The 20,965-nt window shown below is 32.4% G+C and overlaps 1 protein-coding gene across 1 annotated transcript; it reads right to left on the bottom strand.

Annotated features, from left to right (window-relative positions):
- Window positions 1-11,367: 11,367 nt before the first annotated feature.
- On the bottom strand, window positions 11,368-19,565 carry LOC139497135 (uncharacterized). The gene is made up of 5 exons (XM_071285226.1): window positions 19,392-19,565; window positions 15,948-16,067; window positions 14,353-14,418; window positions 12,266-12,344; window positions 11,368-11,918 (listed from the first exon to the last, which is right to left on the bottom strand). The coding sequence occupies exons 1-5, from the start codon at window positions 19,522-19,524 to the stop codon at window positions 11,552-11,554; spliced, it is 765 nt and encodes a 254-aa protein (XP_071141327.1). The 5' UTR covers window positions 19,525-19,565; the 3' UTR covers window positions 11,368-11,551.
- Window positions 19,566-20,965: the final 1,400 nt, after the last annotated feature.

Raw genomic sequence — 20,965 nt, 5'->3', positions numbered from 1 at the left:
TATTTTATGGAGTGGAGTGTTGGAGTGGAGTGTTGGAGTGAGATTTTGGAGTGAGATTTTGGAGTGAAATTTTTGGAGTGAGATTTTGGAGTGTTTTTTTTTTTTGGTGAAATTTTAGAGTATATAGTATATTATTCTAGAAGTAGTAGAATGTCAGGGGGTTAAATGTTTTGTTTAATTTTGAACAAGTATTCATTAAAAATAAATATAGAAAAATTACAGTGCTAAATATTGATTTCAATTTTGATCACAGATAATCATGAATAATTATTTGGTCATGTTCATTTAAAAATATGAAATATGCTCCTCTCATTAACTCACCTTGTGGGAGTGTCATTTGACTTGTGGTGACAAAGTGCACATTGAATTGCACAGAATTTCGAAGTCCTAATGGGCAAAAATCTGGGAAAACTCATTGAACCAGAATATCATAATAATGCTCATATCTTTGTGCAAAGAATAAAATTCGTAATAAAAATTAATTTTTTTAGAGGGTAACTGAGGCTTACTCATAAACCTACTGTTGGCCTAATAGCATATACAGGGAGTCTAAATTAATGCAGTTAAGGTTAGTTCTAAAATGCCATCTATTGTATAAAAACAAATACTGAATATTGACAATTCTATGTCAGAGGCTGGTGACTTTTTGAAATTATAAGATTTATTCGATCATCTAATAATGTAGAGGACATAGAAGCACAAATTCAATTGTTCAGAGAAAAACTCCAGAAACGGGGTTATGTTGCAGACGAAATTGATCCCTTAATAACAACAACAATGAAAAGAACAAGGGAAAGTACATTACGGTACATTACTAGGAAGAAAGGGAAATCACCACCTTTATGTTTCATAACAAAATGTAATCCTAGAGTTAAACAACTGGGTAAAACTTTAAGAAAACACTGGCACTTAATTTCGAATGATGGCACAGCAAACCAACTTTTTCAAAAACCACCCATTAATGCATACCAGAAACACAAGAACTTAAAAGAATATTTAACATCTTCTAAATTAAAATAGAATATAGGCGATTAAGCTATATCACAATATTCGCAAGTCAATTTAAAGAAAACAGAGAGATGATTCACCGAGTGTCGTACCCCAGAATTTTCGTTTATTTTTATCATGTTGCTGTAAGGCTAGGGTACCTGATGGGGATAATGCCTAGGTAATATAAAACCTAAACCGAAACACCAGGTGAAATTACATCATCAAATCAATTATTTCTTACCAATATCTATGCGTATATATATGCGTGTATGATTTTACTATTGAAGTAATAATAAATAGATACTTGCCTACATAGTTTGGTTCAAAACGAAACTAATAGTAATATTGACCGACTATCTCAAATATTTAAATACATGAAAATAAACTATCTATGTATTTAATGATACGATAGGTCACTGATTCTCTGAAGATATATACTGTTACAAAAATAGAAGAGTGTGTCCTAGAGATAATATTGAGATGTTTGGATTGCTTAAGGACTCGTTCTTATTTCAACATCTCTGAAGATTTATGTTGTTACAAGAAAAGGAGAAGTGTGTCTTAGGAGTTGTATTGAGATATTTTGATTGGTTAAGGACTCGTTTTTATTTAAACACTGTGAACATCGACGTTACATCATAGGCAATAAGGATGCATTCTTTTGTGACCTCGTGTGACTCTATTTTTTTAATGAAGTCTTTTGTATCTTGAATGTAAAAGTTATGCCTCTTCAATAATGGTTTTAAGATTAGACCCAGTACTCTTTCAATGCGTCTTGTGGGAGAGTTACACTTATTGATGATTGGTCGGTAAGGAATGTTTATGTTTCCAACTATTTGACCAGTTCGGAATGCCTCATTAATTATTTCTAGATTAATTTTATGAACTTTTGGAAGAAGGTACATGTGTCCGTGTTTTGATTCATTATTATTCCTCAAGAAATTATAAGTTTGTGAATTTATTTCTTTTTTCCTATATAGATTTTCAACAATATCTTTTATAGATTTGACAACAACGTTAGTAGTTGGTTCATTTATTTTCAACTTTTATTAAATGCGGTTCCTTCAACCAACATACGTAATGAATCTCAAGACTTATATATTTTATTGAGACCATAATTATTATATGCCTTATAACTACAACTAAATAGTTTTGTAAATATTAAAAGTTGACCAATCTCTCTTGTTAATATGTATCCACATATTGGAGATTTATTATATATATATATGATATTATATTACTATTGATGTATCTATACCAGTGCCTGTATTAAAAATTACCATATTACCTATGTTTTATATTTATATTTATAGCTCAGCCTGCTACGAAGGTTTAACCACACACCCCAGGTGTAACAATATTTTCTCAATGTAAATCCAGGAAATAACACTGTAATTGCAGTTCATCTTTTATTATTGTGTTCTATTGATGCCGAAATGATAGCTAGGTAATACCAATTAATAACTTATTTTTTCATAAATCCAAATTTCATCTAAATTAAATTCAGAAAATGAAAATACTTTCATCATTGTTGAAAACATTTAAACATTCTTTTTTATTTAAACAGAAGCTCAAGTCAATTAATTTGTAAATCATTTAAAAAACTAAAAACAACAGTGCAAAAACAATAAATATGATACTTTTAAACATGATAATGTGAAGATTTTTTGTTCATTTTACAAAATAATATAATATAATAAAGAATGGAAATGGGGACTAAACCTAATACACGAGCATGTAAAATTCTCCTAATGAGGATGCTGACAGATTCTGAAGAGATTGGGAAATCACAATGCTAAATAATTATATAACTCTTAGTTATACATCAGTAGGTCAGGAGAATTTGAAATTGTTTATAAAGGACTGTTGATATGAGGTCGTTCACATTATTATTCGAATACTTCACTGCATGCATTTTTTTATTTCTATTTCAGTATAGTTTGTTTTTAAATTATTCACTACAAAATTTTCATCAAATTTCACTCCAAAATCTCACTCAAAAATTTCATTTCAAAATCTCACTCCAAAAATTTCACTCCAAAATCTCACTCCAAAAGTTCACTCCAACACTCCACTCCAATACTCCACTCCAACACTCCACTCCATACAATACATTATGCCAATCAAGAGATGCACAGGAAAAATTCATAAAATTACATGCACTGTCACACATGAACAGATTTAATACTAAACCCCTTACAGGAGGGATTGTGCCTGACATTCATATGATGAAGACATACTCTTTCAATCAGTTTAATTGAGGTCTGGAGCTGGCATGTCAGTAACTGCTAGTAGTCTGTTGTTATTTATGGATTATTGTCATTTTGTTTATTTTCTTTTGTTTCATATTCTGACACCGGACTCGGACTTCTTGAACTGAGTTTTACTGTGCGTATTGTTGTGTGTTTGTTTTTCTACATTGGCTAGAGGTATAAGGGGAGGGTTGAGTTCTCAAAATACACTTTTAACCACGCCGCAATTTTGCGCCTGTCCCAAGTCAGGAACCTCTGGTCTTTGTTAGTCTGGTATGATTTTTAATTCTAGTTTCTTGTGTATAATTCGAAGTTTAATATGACGTCTATTATCACTGAACTAGTATGCATATTTGTGTAGGGGCCAGATGAAGGACGCCTCCGGTTGCGGGAGTTTCTCGCTATATTGAAGACCCATTGATGACCTTCGGCTGTTGTCTGCTCTATGGTCGGGTTGTTGTCGCCTTGACACATTTCCCATTTCCATTCTCAATTTTAGATATATCCTCGATCGTGTACTAGGTTTAATTTCCTTAAAGCTAGGTTCACACTGCCGATCAGATCAACTCAATGATCCCGATTGTCCAAATTTCACCGAACAAGCTCAACCAAATTCTTCATCGGGCCTGTTTACGACTTCTACCCGACCGCCATCCGACTGTACATAACCTTAACTCGACCATTCACGACTCCTTAATGATCCCATCACGAATTCATCACGACAACAAAATGAATACCTATTCGATAATTCCGATCAATTCACGATCTTTACACGATCTTTACTGGACTATATAGACCAAACCATCTATTCACGATCTCAGCCTGATCTTGACCAGACCATATCGACCAGATCGTATATGGGTCATAGGGATAGTCGGGAATTGGTCGGGTCAGCACAATTTCAGTATATAAACGTCCGATTTTTTTTTATTTCCGGACGCTTCAGAGTGGACACTAAGTGTTACCGTTGTCCGTGCATACGTCCCGACAATATTAGTTTCCGTTCACTAATTTTATTTTGCCTCAACTAAATTTTATGAAACTCCGTATACACAATGCTTATTACCATAAAACAAAAAACTCATGCACATTTTGTTGTTATTTAAACTTAGTAAGTGGAGACAATAGCCTCCGTAGAAGATGTTATAGACACAGAGGACATCGCTCCTCTATGCATATTTAATTTTAATGGCAGTTCTTCATCTTAATCAGATGACTGTATGAAGATAGTGATTATAAAGCCTTTTCTTTTTTTTCAAGAGGTATGCTCTTGCTTGTAATATCTCAAAATATGTCTAAATTACTCAAATTTTCTTTCATAGCTGTTATTTCAATGAAAGAAAGCAAGGTGATACCTAAATTTCAGTAATTTTAGACATTGTTTTAAGATATAACAAGCAAGAACACGTTTAGATAATTGATAATCAGAAAGAAATGCATTTCAACTAACAAACGACGAAAGACAAACTGTAGACGCTTTTGCAGCGAGTGTATAGTTTGCTTTCGTCTCATTTTTGTGTGAAATTACATAAAAAATTCAAGTGAAAAATAAAAATGAATGTTTTGTGACTTATAGTTGTTATTAATAATTTCTGTGTGTTATTTGGTGTTCTGTGACGAGCTGTCTCGTTGGCAATTGTACCACATCTTCTTTTTTTATACTACAAACATTTCTGGACAAACGGAAAATACGGACAGACAAAACAGACAATAGTCCATAAAACAGGTAAAATATAATTCTGATGTTCTTATAAACCAACTTTGAAAGATAACTTAGTCATCAGCAGTCTAATAATGAATGTTATTTCACAATTACTTTCATCTTTGAAAAATCCAACGGTGCCAACATTGCAGGATTTTCTTCCCTTCCGGAACACTTGAGATCTTCCCAGGTTTTGTTTGGTTACGTGTTGCTAAGTTTTTAGTTCTCTATGTTATGTGGACTGCTGTTTGTCGTCGGTTTACGTGTTTTGCTATGGCTGTGTCGGTTTGTTTTCGACCTTTGAGTTTGATTGGTCCTTTGGTGTCTTTTACCTCTCTTTTAAAATGTTACCTCTCCTTGCCAAAGTTAAGACACGTACTGTACATGGAGGAATTTTTGTACAGTTAAAAAAATGTTGCCAATATATTTTTGCGGAAGCAGAGTTATGAGAGTTAACTTCAGATCTGCACACACTTTTATAGAATCGTGTAGCAGTTATGTGTTCTCGTGTATGGCCGAGTAGAGATCGATGAGTGGTCGAATGTGGTCGCGAAGGGATCGGGTATTGGTCGAATTGGTCAGGGATAAAATAAATATAGAAGTCAAAGTGATCTGGAAGCGATCGGGAGTTGGTCGAGTTAATCTTGAAATGATCGGACATTAGTCGAGCAAAGGTCGAAATGATTGAGTACTCATCGGTAAAATTTTTGTATTCCAATCATACTCGATATCTACACGATCCTTTCCCGATCAATTCGACCGTTATTCGACGAATTCTCGATATCTTCTCGAGTGAATTGCTTCTCGATCCTTACTCGAATGTTTTTGACATGTCAAAAACTCTCGGGTAGAAAGTCAGCTCGATAAAGAGCAAGGTATACTATCCCGAGCATGCTTGTCGATTGAGTCAGACCAGTCTCCCGATCACGTAATTTGTCATGATCGGGCTTGATCGAGTTGATCTGATCGGCAGTGTGAACCTAGCTTAAGCTGTAACATGTATGGTTTAAATAATGAGCATTTAGGAAATGTAAACTAAATATATAAGGAAGATATGAATGTTGCCCCTTCTCTGCGCAATTGTCTCAATAGGAAAATACTCCGACTTGAGAATGAAATGACTAGAAGTTTAATGCGGAAAATATTATTTTTCAGCACATTTGGTATGCCGCAATACTGATCTTAAATTCATTTGTATTCCACTAATAAACACCGGTCTGTTATACCAAACCGTATGTTGTGTTGCCTTGACGTATATTTCACGTATTGTTTCGTTCATATTTTGCTAAATGAATGTATCGTGATAGATCGTATCGTGAATTTGAATTTAAATCAGAAGGTTTGCAAAACAATTGACAACGGCAATATATAACAAATTTGTCAAAAACGTTATTGTTAAAACATAATTGATAATAAACAGGATAAGAATCTATAGAAACCAGATGTGTCAAAGCGACACGAATGGCCCCGTCTCAAAAAGTTGAAAAATCTGCAATTTCAATAACACACGTGGACACAAGCATGATGGTGGTCTCACATATCAAAAATCAGCTCAAAATCTGGAGGCGTATAGAAAAAAGTCCGTATAACTGTGATTTTCAAAAATTTATCAAGGTCCAAAGCCCGTAATTTCGGCAAAAATTAGCGGAGTGGAACGAAACATAAACTTGATCTGTAACTCATCATTAGTAACTGACATACCAAAAATCAGCTCAATATCTGAAAGCGTCTAGAAGAAAAGTCCGTATAACTGTGATTTTCAACAATTTAACAGAGTCACCATAATCTAGTACACAACTTTATTCGGGAGCGAGATGAGAACCACCTCCGCGGTGCGACATTTTCTCGCTGTGTTGAAGACCCATTAGTGACCTTCGGCTGTTGTCTGCTTTTTTTAGTCGGGTTGTTATATCTTTGACATATTTCCATTATCTATTTTTATTACTTGCATTTGAGCCGTTTTGTCGAACTATCTGATTCCTGCCGTTCAGTGTAACGGAACATGTTAGCTATTAAAATTGTATGCGATTCCGCAATGGATATGGAATTGATTAAAAAAAAAAACTTAGACCTATGTAACCAAGATTTTTTTTTTTATCTTTTTTCCTCTATCATGATTGTAATTGACTTCCGATGATTTTACACGACTACAGTCTGCCAGGCGTATTCCAATGGTGATAAACTTGATCGCAGTATCACTATGTATAAATAAATGTATACATAACAAGAAAGATGTGGAATCAACAAACGACAACCACTGAATTACAGGATCATGACTTCCGACTGGCACATAACTACAGAATGTGGTGAAGTTAAACACAATCATCCCTCTTACCTGGGTTAGTGGTGTAACAATACAACATAAGAACGAACTGTAAAGTTGGAAAAGTGCATATTCCCCGTCATAAGATAAAGGTTTTTAGCATGGAAAGGGAGAGGAGTTTATTTTTCATTTCCAAGAATACTTAACAATATAGGAACAAGGAAATGTATACTGAAGAAAAACAATTATACATCGTCATGGGATGGAAGTTTTCTAAACAATTTGACAAGAGAAATTTATTAGGAAAATATTCTGCATATATACCAAACGATTTGCTATTTCATTTGATACATAATTTACCCAAAGATCTTTGTGAAAATGAGAAGCGAAAGATACAAGACGGACCTTCAAAGTCATCAGTCGAAAATAAACTGACAATGTCATGGCTAAAAAAAAAGACCAAAACACAACAAATAAAACTGAAGACTTAGTAACACAAGCGCCACCAAAAACTGATGTACCAGGAGAATAACAGATCTTTCTCCATATGTGTCACCTATCGTGTTGCTCATGTTAGTACTCACCCGGTAATATGCCTAATTCGCTAGATCACATTCAGGGAAAGTAAACGGGTTTTTAGTGACTACTTTAGGAATATATACGGATATTTTATAACGTTCAATAAACTCGCGATAGCGTGCACAAATTTTCGGTTTTCTATGTATCAAATCGAGAAGAAAAATAATTTTGAGCAATATTTGAATTTGTTTACGTCTTAATTATCCACTTCTCTCAATTTTTTAATTCTTTTTTCAAATTTTAGTTTTTCACTATCACATGATTTTTTTCAAATTTTCTATTGATATGATGAAGATGAAAAAGAAATATAAAAAAAAACATGCAGTTTGTTTGAACAATATTTTATAAATTGGTAAGAGGAAGTCGTATAGACGGGAAGCATATTTTAATTTGATAAAAAAACTAAGTTTTTTTTTTAATCAAACATCTTAAAAAAAAATTTGTTATAGTAATTTAATGACTCTTGAACAAGTCATAACTACATCGCTTATACAAAAAAAAATATTGCAAATTGAAGAACAACTATTACATGAAGCACTTACTTTTCATTTTTATAAAACACAATTAAACCAATACGTTGTAAATTTTCGAGTATTCAAAGGACATTTCTGGATTTACCTTCATCAGAAAACCTCAAAGCCGACTATTTGAATCCAAAGATGTATAAAAACCGGAACAATGTAAGAGCAAAAAAAACAGAGACCTAAAATGTTGATCAAATCTAAGGTCAACTTTGCCTCAGGAGGTGAAACCCTTTAAGATTACAAAATTTATAAACAATTTTAAAGAATTTGTCATAGATTATGTCAGTACTGACGTACTGACTGCTGAACTGATAATACTCTCGGGGACTGATAGTTTACCGGCAGAGGTATCGACTTAGTGCTGTAAAAATAATAATATATTAACTTTTTTTATCAGGAATGGATGACATGTATAATGCAAAATCTTACATGATCTTGAATAATTCGTACTACAATGTCACATGCAAGTAAACAGTAAAAACAATGCGTGGAACAAAACACACGGATTGCTTCTACTTGTTATATTTCAAATCATCTTCGCTTATAAGTGGTTTAAAAGTTCGAATCCTGGTACCTTTGATAACTATTGACTAGAACTCTCGAGATATCGAGGATCCGTCAACAAATTTAAGCCTTACATTTTAGTATTCGTAATGTCATCTGATAAAGCCGATCGTGCAAGGGCTGTATAGCCAGTCAAAGTCGTTAAACACTTCCAGTTGTTGTCGTCACTCTCTTACTAATCTTACTACAATCGGCAACCAAAAGTGACATATACTATTTGTTTATTCCTTCAATGTCAACATCTTTTGAATTACCGACAATTTACCTGTAAAATTATGTTGGAGTTCGAGGAATAGGTATACCAAGTGCATGCTTATCAAACCAGTTAAATCTAGTTCTAAGACTTGTTTGTCAAGTTGTTAAAAATTATATTTTGCTTTGCTGCTTGAAAAAAAACGAATTCTTTTAAAATAACTCTTTGAGAAGTGTTGCAACACAAATTTAACATGTGCATATTGTCAGTAGTTCCATTTTGCACAAAATCTACAACTAGACAATTGGGACTTTGATCTTTCTGTTCAATATTTCTTTAGTTGTGTGTGCTGTAATATCTTCCCATATTACTTGACGGAATTTCTTGAAACTTTGTATCTAATGTTAGGTTACTATGTTTTATCTTTTGTTCAGGATATTTGTCTTTGTTATAATATTATACCCTTTCTTATTGTAAACTCAATTGAACTCATAATAGATATTGTAAAATTTTGAACCAACCGTTTTGTCAGAAAAATTACACTGGTTATATAGCAGTTTGACAAACACCAATTTTGATCATTGAGAAGCTTAATATTTCTTTTACAACACAACGTAATTAATAGGTTTATCTGACTTTACAGAGTTATCTCCCTGTAGTGTTAGGTACCACCTTATTAAGTAAACGAATTCGACCATGAACTTGTTAACCATTGGTACAAATGAAATATCAATTATATGGAAAATAAAAGAGCTTTGAATAGTGTACTTCTTTTTATCAAGATAAAAGTCCTATATTAGGCATTGTAAAGGTTGTTTTACGTCATGACGGCTTCGTAGTAAAGAAAGTAAAGCCAGCCTATTCATGATAGGTAGGTGTGACGAATGTATGTTTACCTGGTCTGTTCTAACATACGAAAGCTCGGTCTTATATATTTTGCAAGCAATGACATACATAATAATCATGTGATAATTAAAAGTATTTCATGTAATGTTAACACATTTATACGTCAACTAAAAGACCTTATTTTAAATAACTCTTAAATACATATCGCCATAAATCCGAAATATATAGATGTGAAATCCGACCTGCAAAGATTGTAAAAAGTTAAATCACAAAAATACTGAACTCCGAGGAAAATGAAAAAATAAAAAGTCCCTTATCAAATAGCAAAATCAAAAGTTCAAACTCATCAAACGAATGGATAACAACTGTCACATTCCAGAATAGGTACAGGCATTTTATTATGTAGAAAATTGTTGATTGAACCTGGATGTAGTGCTAGCTGAACCTCTCACTCGAATAAAAGAGGGACGAAAGATACCAAAGGGACAGTCAAACTCATAAATCTAAAACAAACTGACAACGACATGGCTAAAAATGAAAAAGACAAACAGAAAAACAATAGTACACATGACACAACATAGAAAACTAAAGAATAAACAACACGAACCCCAACAAAAACTAAGGGTGATCTCAGGTGCTCCGGAAGGGTAAGCAGATCCTGCTTCACATGTGGCACCCGTTGTGTTGCTTATGTGATTACAAATCCGGTAAATAGTCTAATTCGCTAGGTCACATTCATGAAAGGGAAGGGGATTGTAGTTACGACGTAAGGAACATATCCGATATCATTTGTGAAACGGTTATTTTTCCATAACGGTCAACCAACTCGTGATGGCGTCCGTAAAATTTACGAAGGGATGATTTCAACTTCACCATTTGAAACTCTTGGTTTAATAGCTTCCTTGTGAGCAGTAACCCTCTATCAAGAAAATCATGATAGGAAATGCAAGCACGGGAATATCGTATCAATTGGGAGGTATATACCCCGTATGCAGGTGCTGCTGGAATGTTGCTACTTAGAAATGGAAAGTTCACAATTGGAAAGCTGAAATCATCTCTTTTGTCGTAAAGTTTTGTTTTCAACCGACCCTCATTGTCAATTTCTAGATGTAAGTCAAGTTTGACTGTCCCTTTGGTATCTTTCGTCCCTCTTTTATATGAAGCCGACTTAACTGTATCTGTAGTATCCTTTATCTCCAATGACAGTCGCATCAAATTCCATTATATTAACAATGTTGCGTGAACAAAACAAATAGACATAAAAGGTATAAATGTCCAAAATAGGGGTACAACAGTCAACATTGTGTTATAATCTTAATCACTATGAAAACAAACAAATATGTAACAAAGAAACTAAACAAAAGGCATATCAAATTTGAAAACCTCATTCATTGCTTCTTTAGTATACGATTTTATTTATCTATGTTAATTCCATCCTTTAAGGGTTGAAAGATCTTAAGTAATGGGACCGAATGTGTTGGAAATACATTTACAATAATCACGACAGAACAGTAATGCTTATTATCTTTTTATATCATTAGTAAGAAAAAAATATGTTCAGTATTAATTATAATATCACTGAGATTCAGGTCACTGTTAACATTCCGTACGTGTATGTTAACAGTCTGCAGGTATATTTTAACAGTTTGTAGGTATATGATCATAATGTTCAAGATTATCTGATATTCTGAGTTTACTAGAAGCTGTATGATACATTGATGTCACATGTTGACCATTGACAGTATCATATGTATTTTGTACTGGCCTGCTATATGTACTTCTTCCATGTGCAAGTCTGTCATACTCTGTGTAAGGTGTTGTATACAATCCATCTATATTCCTGTTACTTGTATCTACATGTACTTTTAAAGTTTTGTTGATTACAGCATACTCATCAAAGGTAATTAAACCACGGACGTGAGATATTTCCGGTTCAGAATTAACTTGAATATTGCTTGTATCATATTCTGTTGTAGGTGAGCTGACATTTACTGGGTTACACTTCCTAAAAGGATATATATATGTATTGATGTTAATAGTTATGATTTATTCAGTTTGCCAGGCGAAATTAAAATTTACCGATTATATGCTATAATTATAGCACACAATATATCATATTTTTAAAATAATTTACAAAAAACGTATGCATTCGTATATTTTGGTATTGTTTTAATATGGAACGCCTTTAAATCTGCTAAGAAAAGAAGATGCATATTTTTTTGGTATATTGGCTATGCATTAGGTAAAAGAAAATCTGTAATTTGAAATTGTTTACATGCAGGTACCGGTAAAACAGGAGACAAGGCATTTTTTTGCAAATACAGAGGATTTATTTGCTTAAAAAATATTTACCCTTTTCTTTTCAAAATGATGAGAGCAGCTACAGAAATGGTGATAACAAAAATTCCCAATGCTAATCCAACAGCTAAGCCTGAAAAATAACGCAAATCAAAGAGCATGTCATAACTGAAAAAAGATTTAAAGAATCAGCTGTTTACTATATCCTTTAAACATTAAAAAAAACACATTGTAAGGTTGTGTTATATGAAATATACGTTCGTTATAATTTAAGTCCTAAATAGTTGAAATATTATGGAATATTGTTTCCACTAAAAATAAATATAACAATATTTGTTCTTATCGGAATAACGGTTTTGAATTATAGCTCTTCATCTTTTATGTAAGCTTTGGATTGCAAATATTTTGGCCACGAGCATCACTGAAGAGACATGTAATGTCGAAATGCGCATCTGGTGCAAGAAAATTGATACCGTTAATTTTATTATAGACTTTGTTCCAACATGTACATATTTTTGTGCATTGCTTATAACCAAGTTTCCGGGGAAATTTCTGTTAGGTGGAACAAATATACCTTGATAATTCTACTACAAAATCAAAATTAAAATGGAGTATAACTTGTTATTTCCTAGTATAGTCAATTTTTTAACACATTGAAATCTGTACCTATCATCGAATCGAGTGTTTACACAGTTGTTTTTAATTTGTTTGATGTGTTTGGTCATTTGAGTAAGCAATTTTATAAGGGACTTCCCGATTTGAATTTTCTTGGAGTTCCGTATTTGACATTGTTTATTTGCGATGCTAAATTATATTGGACATATTTTAAAGATGTAAATATCAGTCCTATTCTTTGAAAAGTGACAAATATGGATTGAAAAAAAATCAAAACTTCAAAAGTTTCTTTTCTTAACATTCATTCTTCAATATATTTGTTTTAAAGCAGAGCTTTCATACGGAATAATTTTGTAGAAATTATAGTATGACTTAAGAATATTCCTATTTATCTTGCCTGCTTTATATTTCTAGGAATACAATTGGTTAAAAGTGATCATAGTCATCTTTTTTCTTAGAGTATATTTATTTGGTCTAATTTTGCATTTGCTGCAACAATAATGACTTAAATAGTTAATTCAAATACTGTTAAAAATACATCATAACAGTTTGTAATGCTGAATAACTAGCTAGATCAAATACGTCCTTAAGTAATTGATAAAAGAGGGACGAAAGATACCAGAGGAACAGTCAAACTCATAAATCGAAAATAAACTGACAACGCCATGGCTAAAAATGAAAAAGACAAACAATAATACTCATGACACAACATGACACAACATAGAAAACTAGAGAATAGCAACATGAACCCCACCAAAAATTAGGGGTGATCTCAGGTGCTCCGGAAGGGTGAGCAGATCCTGCTCCACATGTGGCACCCGTCGTGTTGCTTATGTGATAACAAATCCGGTAAATAGTCTTAATTCGGTAGGTCAAATTCATGAAAGGGAAGAGAATTGTAGTTACGACACCATATTCGATATCATTTGTGAAACGGTTATTACATAACGGTCAACCAACTCGTGATGGCGTCCGTATAACCTGATATAATAAACTCAAGATAATTATACATATTTCGAAAAAAAAAAAATGTTGATATAGAAATGAAGTGCTAGTGAGCAATTATAGGTCATTGTACAGCCTTCAGCAATGAGAAAACACCATGTCATATAGTTGTCCATAGAGAAAAGGAACCATTATAAAAAAAAATTGAAAACAACCAACTTATTTTTAACAAAACAATACACGAAAATCAAATATTACTGACATGAACAAACGACAACCATGTCTATGAGCGCTTAACCTTTACCTTACCTGTGACAGTGGTGTAACAATGAGTTGGTTTTAATGTCTTATTTGTATAAATAGCAATGAATGAAACACACAAGTGTGAGAAAGGATTACACTAAAAAATTAATAAAAACATTTTTGTCAGTGGTAATATTCCGATGAAGAATTTACTATACATCGAAATAAACAAAATGATTTCAGTGGTCAAATTCCGACGGAAAGATTACGGATTGATTTTCAGTAAAGCACGTACGTGTTATTTCATTGTTTAAATCAAATTAAATACATTTACCTACCTGTAGTAGCTTCAGCGACTTTACTTTCAGAATTCGTCAATACGTCTCTCGTCATATTCAACCTGCCTTTAGTTAATACAATATGCTATCATAAAGGTTTTAGAGTATTCATCTTTAGAGGGAAATATATACAAGAATGACGTATCTAGTTTTCTTTAATCTACGCAAAAACTTAAATGTATTCAAAACGAGGTTTTATCTATACATGATAATAACATGATATTATGTTATTTATATAAATGTAATCAGTAAACCATTCTTGTTTATCTAAAATTTGACTATAATGTAGTCCCCCAAAGCAATAGCATATACATGATCTATATGATGAAGGTTTAAGCAAAGAAGTTTGTACACAGTAGGATGGATACAAGTATTACGCTTACAATAAACATAATGGCATTAGTAACATGAGTAGCCTTTATGTATCCCAAAAGAGAAATACCCATAAATAATAATTTCAGGTCGATTCGTGACATACCGCCATCTTGGATTGTACAATCGCAGTACACAATCAGTCTAGATATTTGCCCAAATCTGCAAATTTGTAGACAGATGTGTAATTTTATTGGTAAGACTGTTAATCTATATGAAGAAAACTTGCTGATTTATTGCATTATTCAAAATATTTAAACAAATAACAAACATGTGTGTTGTAGAATCAATTTTTACATCTAAGCCATTTAAGGGGAGATAACTCTTTGAGTACAAAATTCAAACTGGACTGATAGGGATTTTTTTAATTTTTAAGTTGTAGTAAGAAAACAAGTACGGTGACACCATGTTTTCTTTTTATTTTCTTAAAAGATATTACAAAACTCATCTTCTCTCAATTTATTTCAAAGTTCTATCTTATATATTTCTTTTTATGCACATAAATGAAATGTTTTTTCTTGATCATGCAAAGCACATTTAGACAATTTTCAACACTCATAGTGTCAAAAATAGCACGGTGAACCATCCTTATTATTATAATTTTGAAAAGAGCATAGTAAAATCTTCATTTTTTGCAAGGTATAAGAAAATTCTATCTCAAGAAACATATACCTATCATCTACCTTAATATGAAAAAAAATGTCAAGCATTTATTTATCAGCGTCTTAATACAACTTTTTGAAACGGAACCAACTACAGATAATTCTGTTTTTAAGTTACTTCAACAGATTCTGGGGATTCATTTTTTCTCTTGGTGTAGACTACATACTGTATAAATATTTATACATAATTGTTATCACTTATCGGTAATAGTTCAGATGTTGGGAATTAAACTAGAAAAGGTACAACGATTCATACTGCCATACAACAGCAGTATCAATGTGAGGATAAAAAAGAGACGCATTTAAGATTTCATTCCAAATCCATAACAATAAAACGTCTTCTCAAAGTGTTAATGCAACTTGAATATTTGAGATAATGAAACTTTTCCTGTGTGATCAATCAATACTTATTGTTCTCTATAGAACCAGAGAAACAATAAATATACTATTTATTTGTTAATTACTTCTATGACAATCAGATATAATTGTCTCTTGAGAAGCTTACAAGTAATACATACATTATTTTACATTAAAAGGTAATGTACATTTTATGTTACATACCTGATTGTTCACATGCAAATGCCAATATTTCATTACAATCTCTGTAAACTCCACTTTCCCTCGAGCCATCGTAAACATTTCTGAATTTACAGGAAGTAGGCGTTGCTAGTAGCTGGTCATCTGTTGAGTTATGGTTAAATTTACCATGAATGAAATTGTTTTACGATATTACATACTAGTTAAATATAATAAGCCTCATCTTATAAAAAAAACGAAGTTGGGTTATATTTGGCCCAAAACTTGTTGATTGTTTTTAAAGGTTACAATGCCTAATCTTTATTTGCCAAAATATGATACACTTTAAAAGTAATTCAGTACATATTGGATGCCTATAATTGGCAACTTCACGAAGGTAATGCGCTAAATTTTGATTGTATAATTTGCTTTAAACCAGCTGAAAATGCGGCTGGGCCCGTATGCATTAAGACTCTTAACTTAAGTGAAACTCAGATTTCACGAAAAATTCCCTTAGTTAAGTACAATTCTTAGGCCGTATGCATAAACTAGCTTAAGTGTCCACTTAACTAAGGTAACCTTAAATCGGAACCTTTCTTTTATTACCGTATACTATATATAAGCTCATCACATGTACTCGTCCATGTAAAAGTTTGTTCTGATTAGTTATATTGATTGTTCAATACATACTTTTATTTGAAAGAGCTCATGGAGCTGGGTTTAGATTGATATTGGAATGTAAAACAATTCTACGATGAGGGTATTTACAATTACTGGGTCGATGCCACTGCTGGTGGAGATTTATTTCCCCGAGGGTATCACATGCCCAGTAGTCAGCAATTCTGTGTTGACTTGAGTTATCATTGATATGTTCATAATTATAAAATTAATTAACTGTTAACGAAACTTCGAATTTCTTAAATACTCAGGGTTTACTACATCAGGAAAAGATAACCGTACATGTATTTGGCAAAACTTTTAGGAATTTTTGGTCCTCAATGCTCTTCAACTTCGTACTTTTTTTGGCCTTACTAACATTTTTTTTATTCGAGCGACACTGATAAGTCTTTTGTAGACGAAACGCGCGTCTGGCGTAAATATAAAATTTTAATCCTGGTATCTATGATGAGTTTATCTACAACCATTGGGTCGATGCCACATGCTGGTGGAGTTTTATTTTCCCCGAGGGTATCACAAGCCCTGTAGTCAGCCATTCTGTGTTAACTTGAGTTATCATTGATACGTTTATAGTTATAAATTGATTTAAAACAAAACTTTGAATTTTTTAAATACTATGGTGTTTTTTTACTTCAGGAATAGATTACCTTACCTGTATTTGCCAAAACTTTAAGGACTTTTGGTCCTCGATTCTCTTCAACTTCGAACTTATTTTGCCTTTTTAACATTTTTGTTCATTCGAGCGTCACTGATGAGTCTTTTGTAAACGAAACGCGAGTCTGGCGTAAATATAAAAATTTAATCCTGCTATCTGTGATTCGTTTATCTACAACCACTGGGTCGATGACACATCCTGGTGGAGTTTTATTTCCCCGAGGGAATCGGCACTTCTGTGTTGACTTGAGTTATCATTGATATGTTCATAATTTTTTAAATTACTGTAAACAATCTTTGATGTTTTTAAATACTCAGGGTTTTCTACCTCAGGAATAGATTACCTAACATGTATTTGGCAAAACTTTTAGGAATTGTTGGTCCTCAATGCTTTTCAACTTCGTACCTTATTTGGCCTTTTTGACATTTTTTTATTCGAGCGTCAAGGATGAGTCTTTTGTAGACGAAACGTGCGTTTGGAGTTACTAAAATTTAAATCCTGGTATCTATGATGAGTTTATGTTCAATAGTACGTAACATAATACAAAGTTGAAACAGATGAAAAATTGCTGCATAAGGAAAAGGTGTTCGTTTAAATGGATGAGCATGGGAAGAAAGAAAATATTTATTATCCAAAACTTTCCCCTACTAAATCTTCTAATTCATCTTTTATGCATATGGATGTAATGTTTTCTGGAGACAACAATATGTTTAAAACTCCCTCGTGACATTTTTCTTTGGGGTTTAAAAACATCTGTTTCGATTTGAAATAAACATTTTTATCGCTTCCGGTTTACAACAAAAAAAAGGTTAAAAGTCCTAAAATCGCCATTGAACACATTATTAGATTCACATGTTTTCAACAAGATATTTTCAAACGAAATAGAGGTCCATGCCCCTTGGAATCCGCTACTGGATAGGTCTGAAAACCTTTCGATTTTGTTTAGTACTCCATCTTCAGAATAAAACTGATTGAAAAATTCAAATGACGCCATTTTACGTATTGTCTTTTTCAAATTTTATGTCAATATAACTTTTAGTATCTTAACACATTGACCATAACTTTCGATCTTAAATAACATTACACATTTTACACTGTTAACAATAAGTTGTAGACAATTCCCTATAATGTGTTTTCTTGAACTTAGTTTTTCCACGGATTTAATCAGTGTATCAAAGTTAACCTTTTATTTCATATATCGAATGAAATAAACAACCTGCATAAAAGCATTATAAAGAGCCAATTTAATTAAATGAAAAATACGACTGTACCAATTTTATTATAAATAAGCCCCTGTCTAAACCTCGATGGTCGAAGTCGAAGGGACCTCCCCTAAGTATTCGACTCACCCGAGGTCGAATGTGTCGTCAACATTTGGAATGCATGAAATACGGTATGAGACTTGTGTAATAAAATTAACGGTACCAATTTTCTTGCACCAGATGCGCATTTCGACAATACATGTCTCTTCAGTGATGCTCGTGGCCAAAATATTTGAAATCCAAAGCTTATATAAAAGATGAAGAGCTATAAAGGTCCAAAAAGTGTAAACTAGATACAATGAACAATGTGCCTTTTTTTCGTTGTGAAACTTTATGGTTGTGTATCTAATCTCCATTTATGGTCCTCATAATAATTAAACACATTCAAGTACAGATACAATCATGCACAAGTAAATTCAAAAGTCTACAGAAATATTTACAAGGGTCAGTTAATGAAGTTTGTACTCAGTTTCAAAATAACAAGCATTTCATAACACAAGTATATATTGATAGGGGATTAATAAAGGAAACCAAAAGAGCAAAAATAAGATATAGATCAATGTGCTTGTTTTCGAGATATAAGTATAAGTTATTGAAATTTTGGAGGAAAAATATTCTCTCTTGATTTTTCATAGATTTATCATTGAAAAGTTTAAGTTCTCAAAAACAATAAAAAAATAACAAAGATTTTAAAACACTTTTACAGATGGCTTATAATTATACATGTAAAAGATTTTCAAAAAGAAAAATGGGTGTTAATGGGCAATTATTTTTATGGCATTTAAGTGGATAAAACCAGAGGATTATGAAAATCTGGCTTAATGTGAAATTCCGGTTCACTTAATGTACTAAAAGTTTGTAGTTTACTTCCTATAAATTTTAATGTAAAAGTACCTTCATTATAGAATGTTTTTGAATATTCTCTCCGAAAAATTGATGACCACATTGGTGCTGTTTTCCAACCTCCGTCCGTTACTTGGCCTATTTCACTACACGCACTGTCACTGGTACCAGGTAAATAACTCATTTGATTAATACAATTATCGGCGGCATCCGTTTGTGATTTGTAGTTTCCAAAATATTTTCCATTTACTAAAAGTGTACAAGATATTCAGTGGTAAATAATGTGCACAAGTATTTAGATATGTTTAATTGTATTCTACATGAAAAAGCTCCTTTGTTCTACCAATGGTGATCTGGGTCGGATCATCACTACCAGATCACCCCAGCTTGATTTTCTTTGTTTTGCATGTTTTTCTTTGTTTTGTAACATTTTGGCGGGAATGCGATCCACAATAAAACTTATTTATACGGAAAAGACTAATTTTCAAAATTTATGTAGAAAAGATACAGTGTTTATGCTGAGACCTTTAGCATATAGACCCACCACGATTCATACCCCTACACTGGATACAAACTCTCTGTTAATTTAACATATTTAAACATTGTGTCCAGGGCTCATAAAGGGTATATAGTAATATATAAAGTATATTACAATGATTTGAAGGCGTTCTAAATTAAATTTTATGAAGCGTAAAAGGTATTTTTTTTATCTAACATAAAACAGCTGGGATGTAAAATAGTTATTGGACTTGGTGTGTTAGTGCAAGATCACCCTCTGGCCCCCGGGCGCACTACGTTTGCGCGCATTTGGGGATTAAAATGTTTTACGTTTGCGCGCAGCTTTTGATTACATTTGCGCGCATTCATTTTACAGATAAACTCAGGTAAACATATAAATAAAAATTAAATTAAATTATAAATGACTATATATTTATTTTTTTCATAATAAATATGACTATCAATTTTTAATTTTGAAAATATTTCTTAATTCAAACTATATATTGTTCATATTGAATTATAAAATCAATTATACAGTGATCATTATAAACTCCGTAGTATAGCTTAATACATGTAACTTCATTGCGAATATTTCAGAGTGAAAAGGTTAGTTTGTAAAATTACACCAAGGCACAAACATGGAGTTTCGACACGTACCTACATGTAAAGTAATGAAATTATCAATACTTTTACCTTTATCATTAGCTATGTTTTAGCGTTTTAACATTTAACATTTCTATCTGTACATATTTCTAGGATTTAGTGCTTGTGCATAATAAAACGGACTAATCTTGCTCGAAATCCCACTTCCACCTCATCGTTGGTGAGAAGGGGACCAAGACTAACGAAATGAGTACTTATACTTGTAAATAATTGAACTAATTATAAATAAATAAGTATTATTACCAGAATTTTACCTGAGTTTACCTGTCAAAAAAAATGCGCGCAAAATTTTGTAATCAAAAGCTGCGCTCAAACGTAATGATTTTTGCGCGCAAATGTAATGGTAATGCGCGCAAACGTAATGCACCGTGGCCCCCGGCCATCGAGATGATCTTACACTAATAATAATAATAATAATAATAATAATAATAATAATATCTTTATTTAGAGAGAGTAACTCATTT

This window comes from Mytilus edulis, chromosome 12, assembly GCF_963676685.1.
Source record: "Mytilus edulis chromosome 12, xbMytEdul2.2, whole genome shotgun sequence".
Taxonomy (NCBI): Eukaryota; Metazoa; Mollusca; class Bivalvia; order Mytilida; family Mytilidae; genus Mytilus; species Mytilus edulis.
This window is presented reverse-complemented; position numbering and strand designations above follow the sequence as displayed.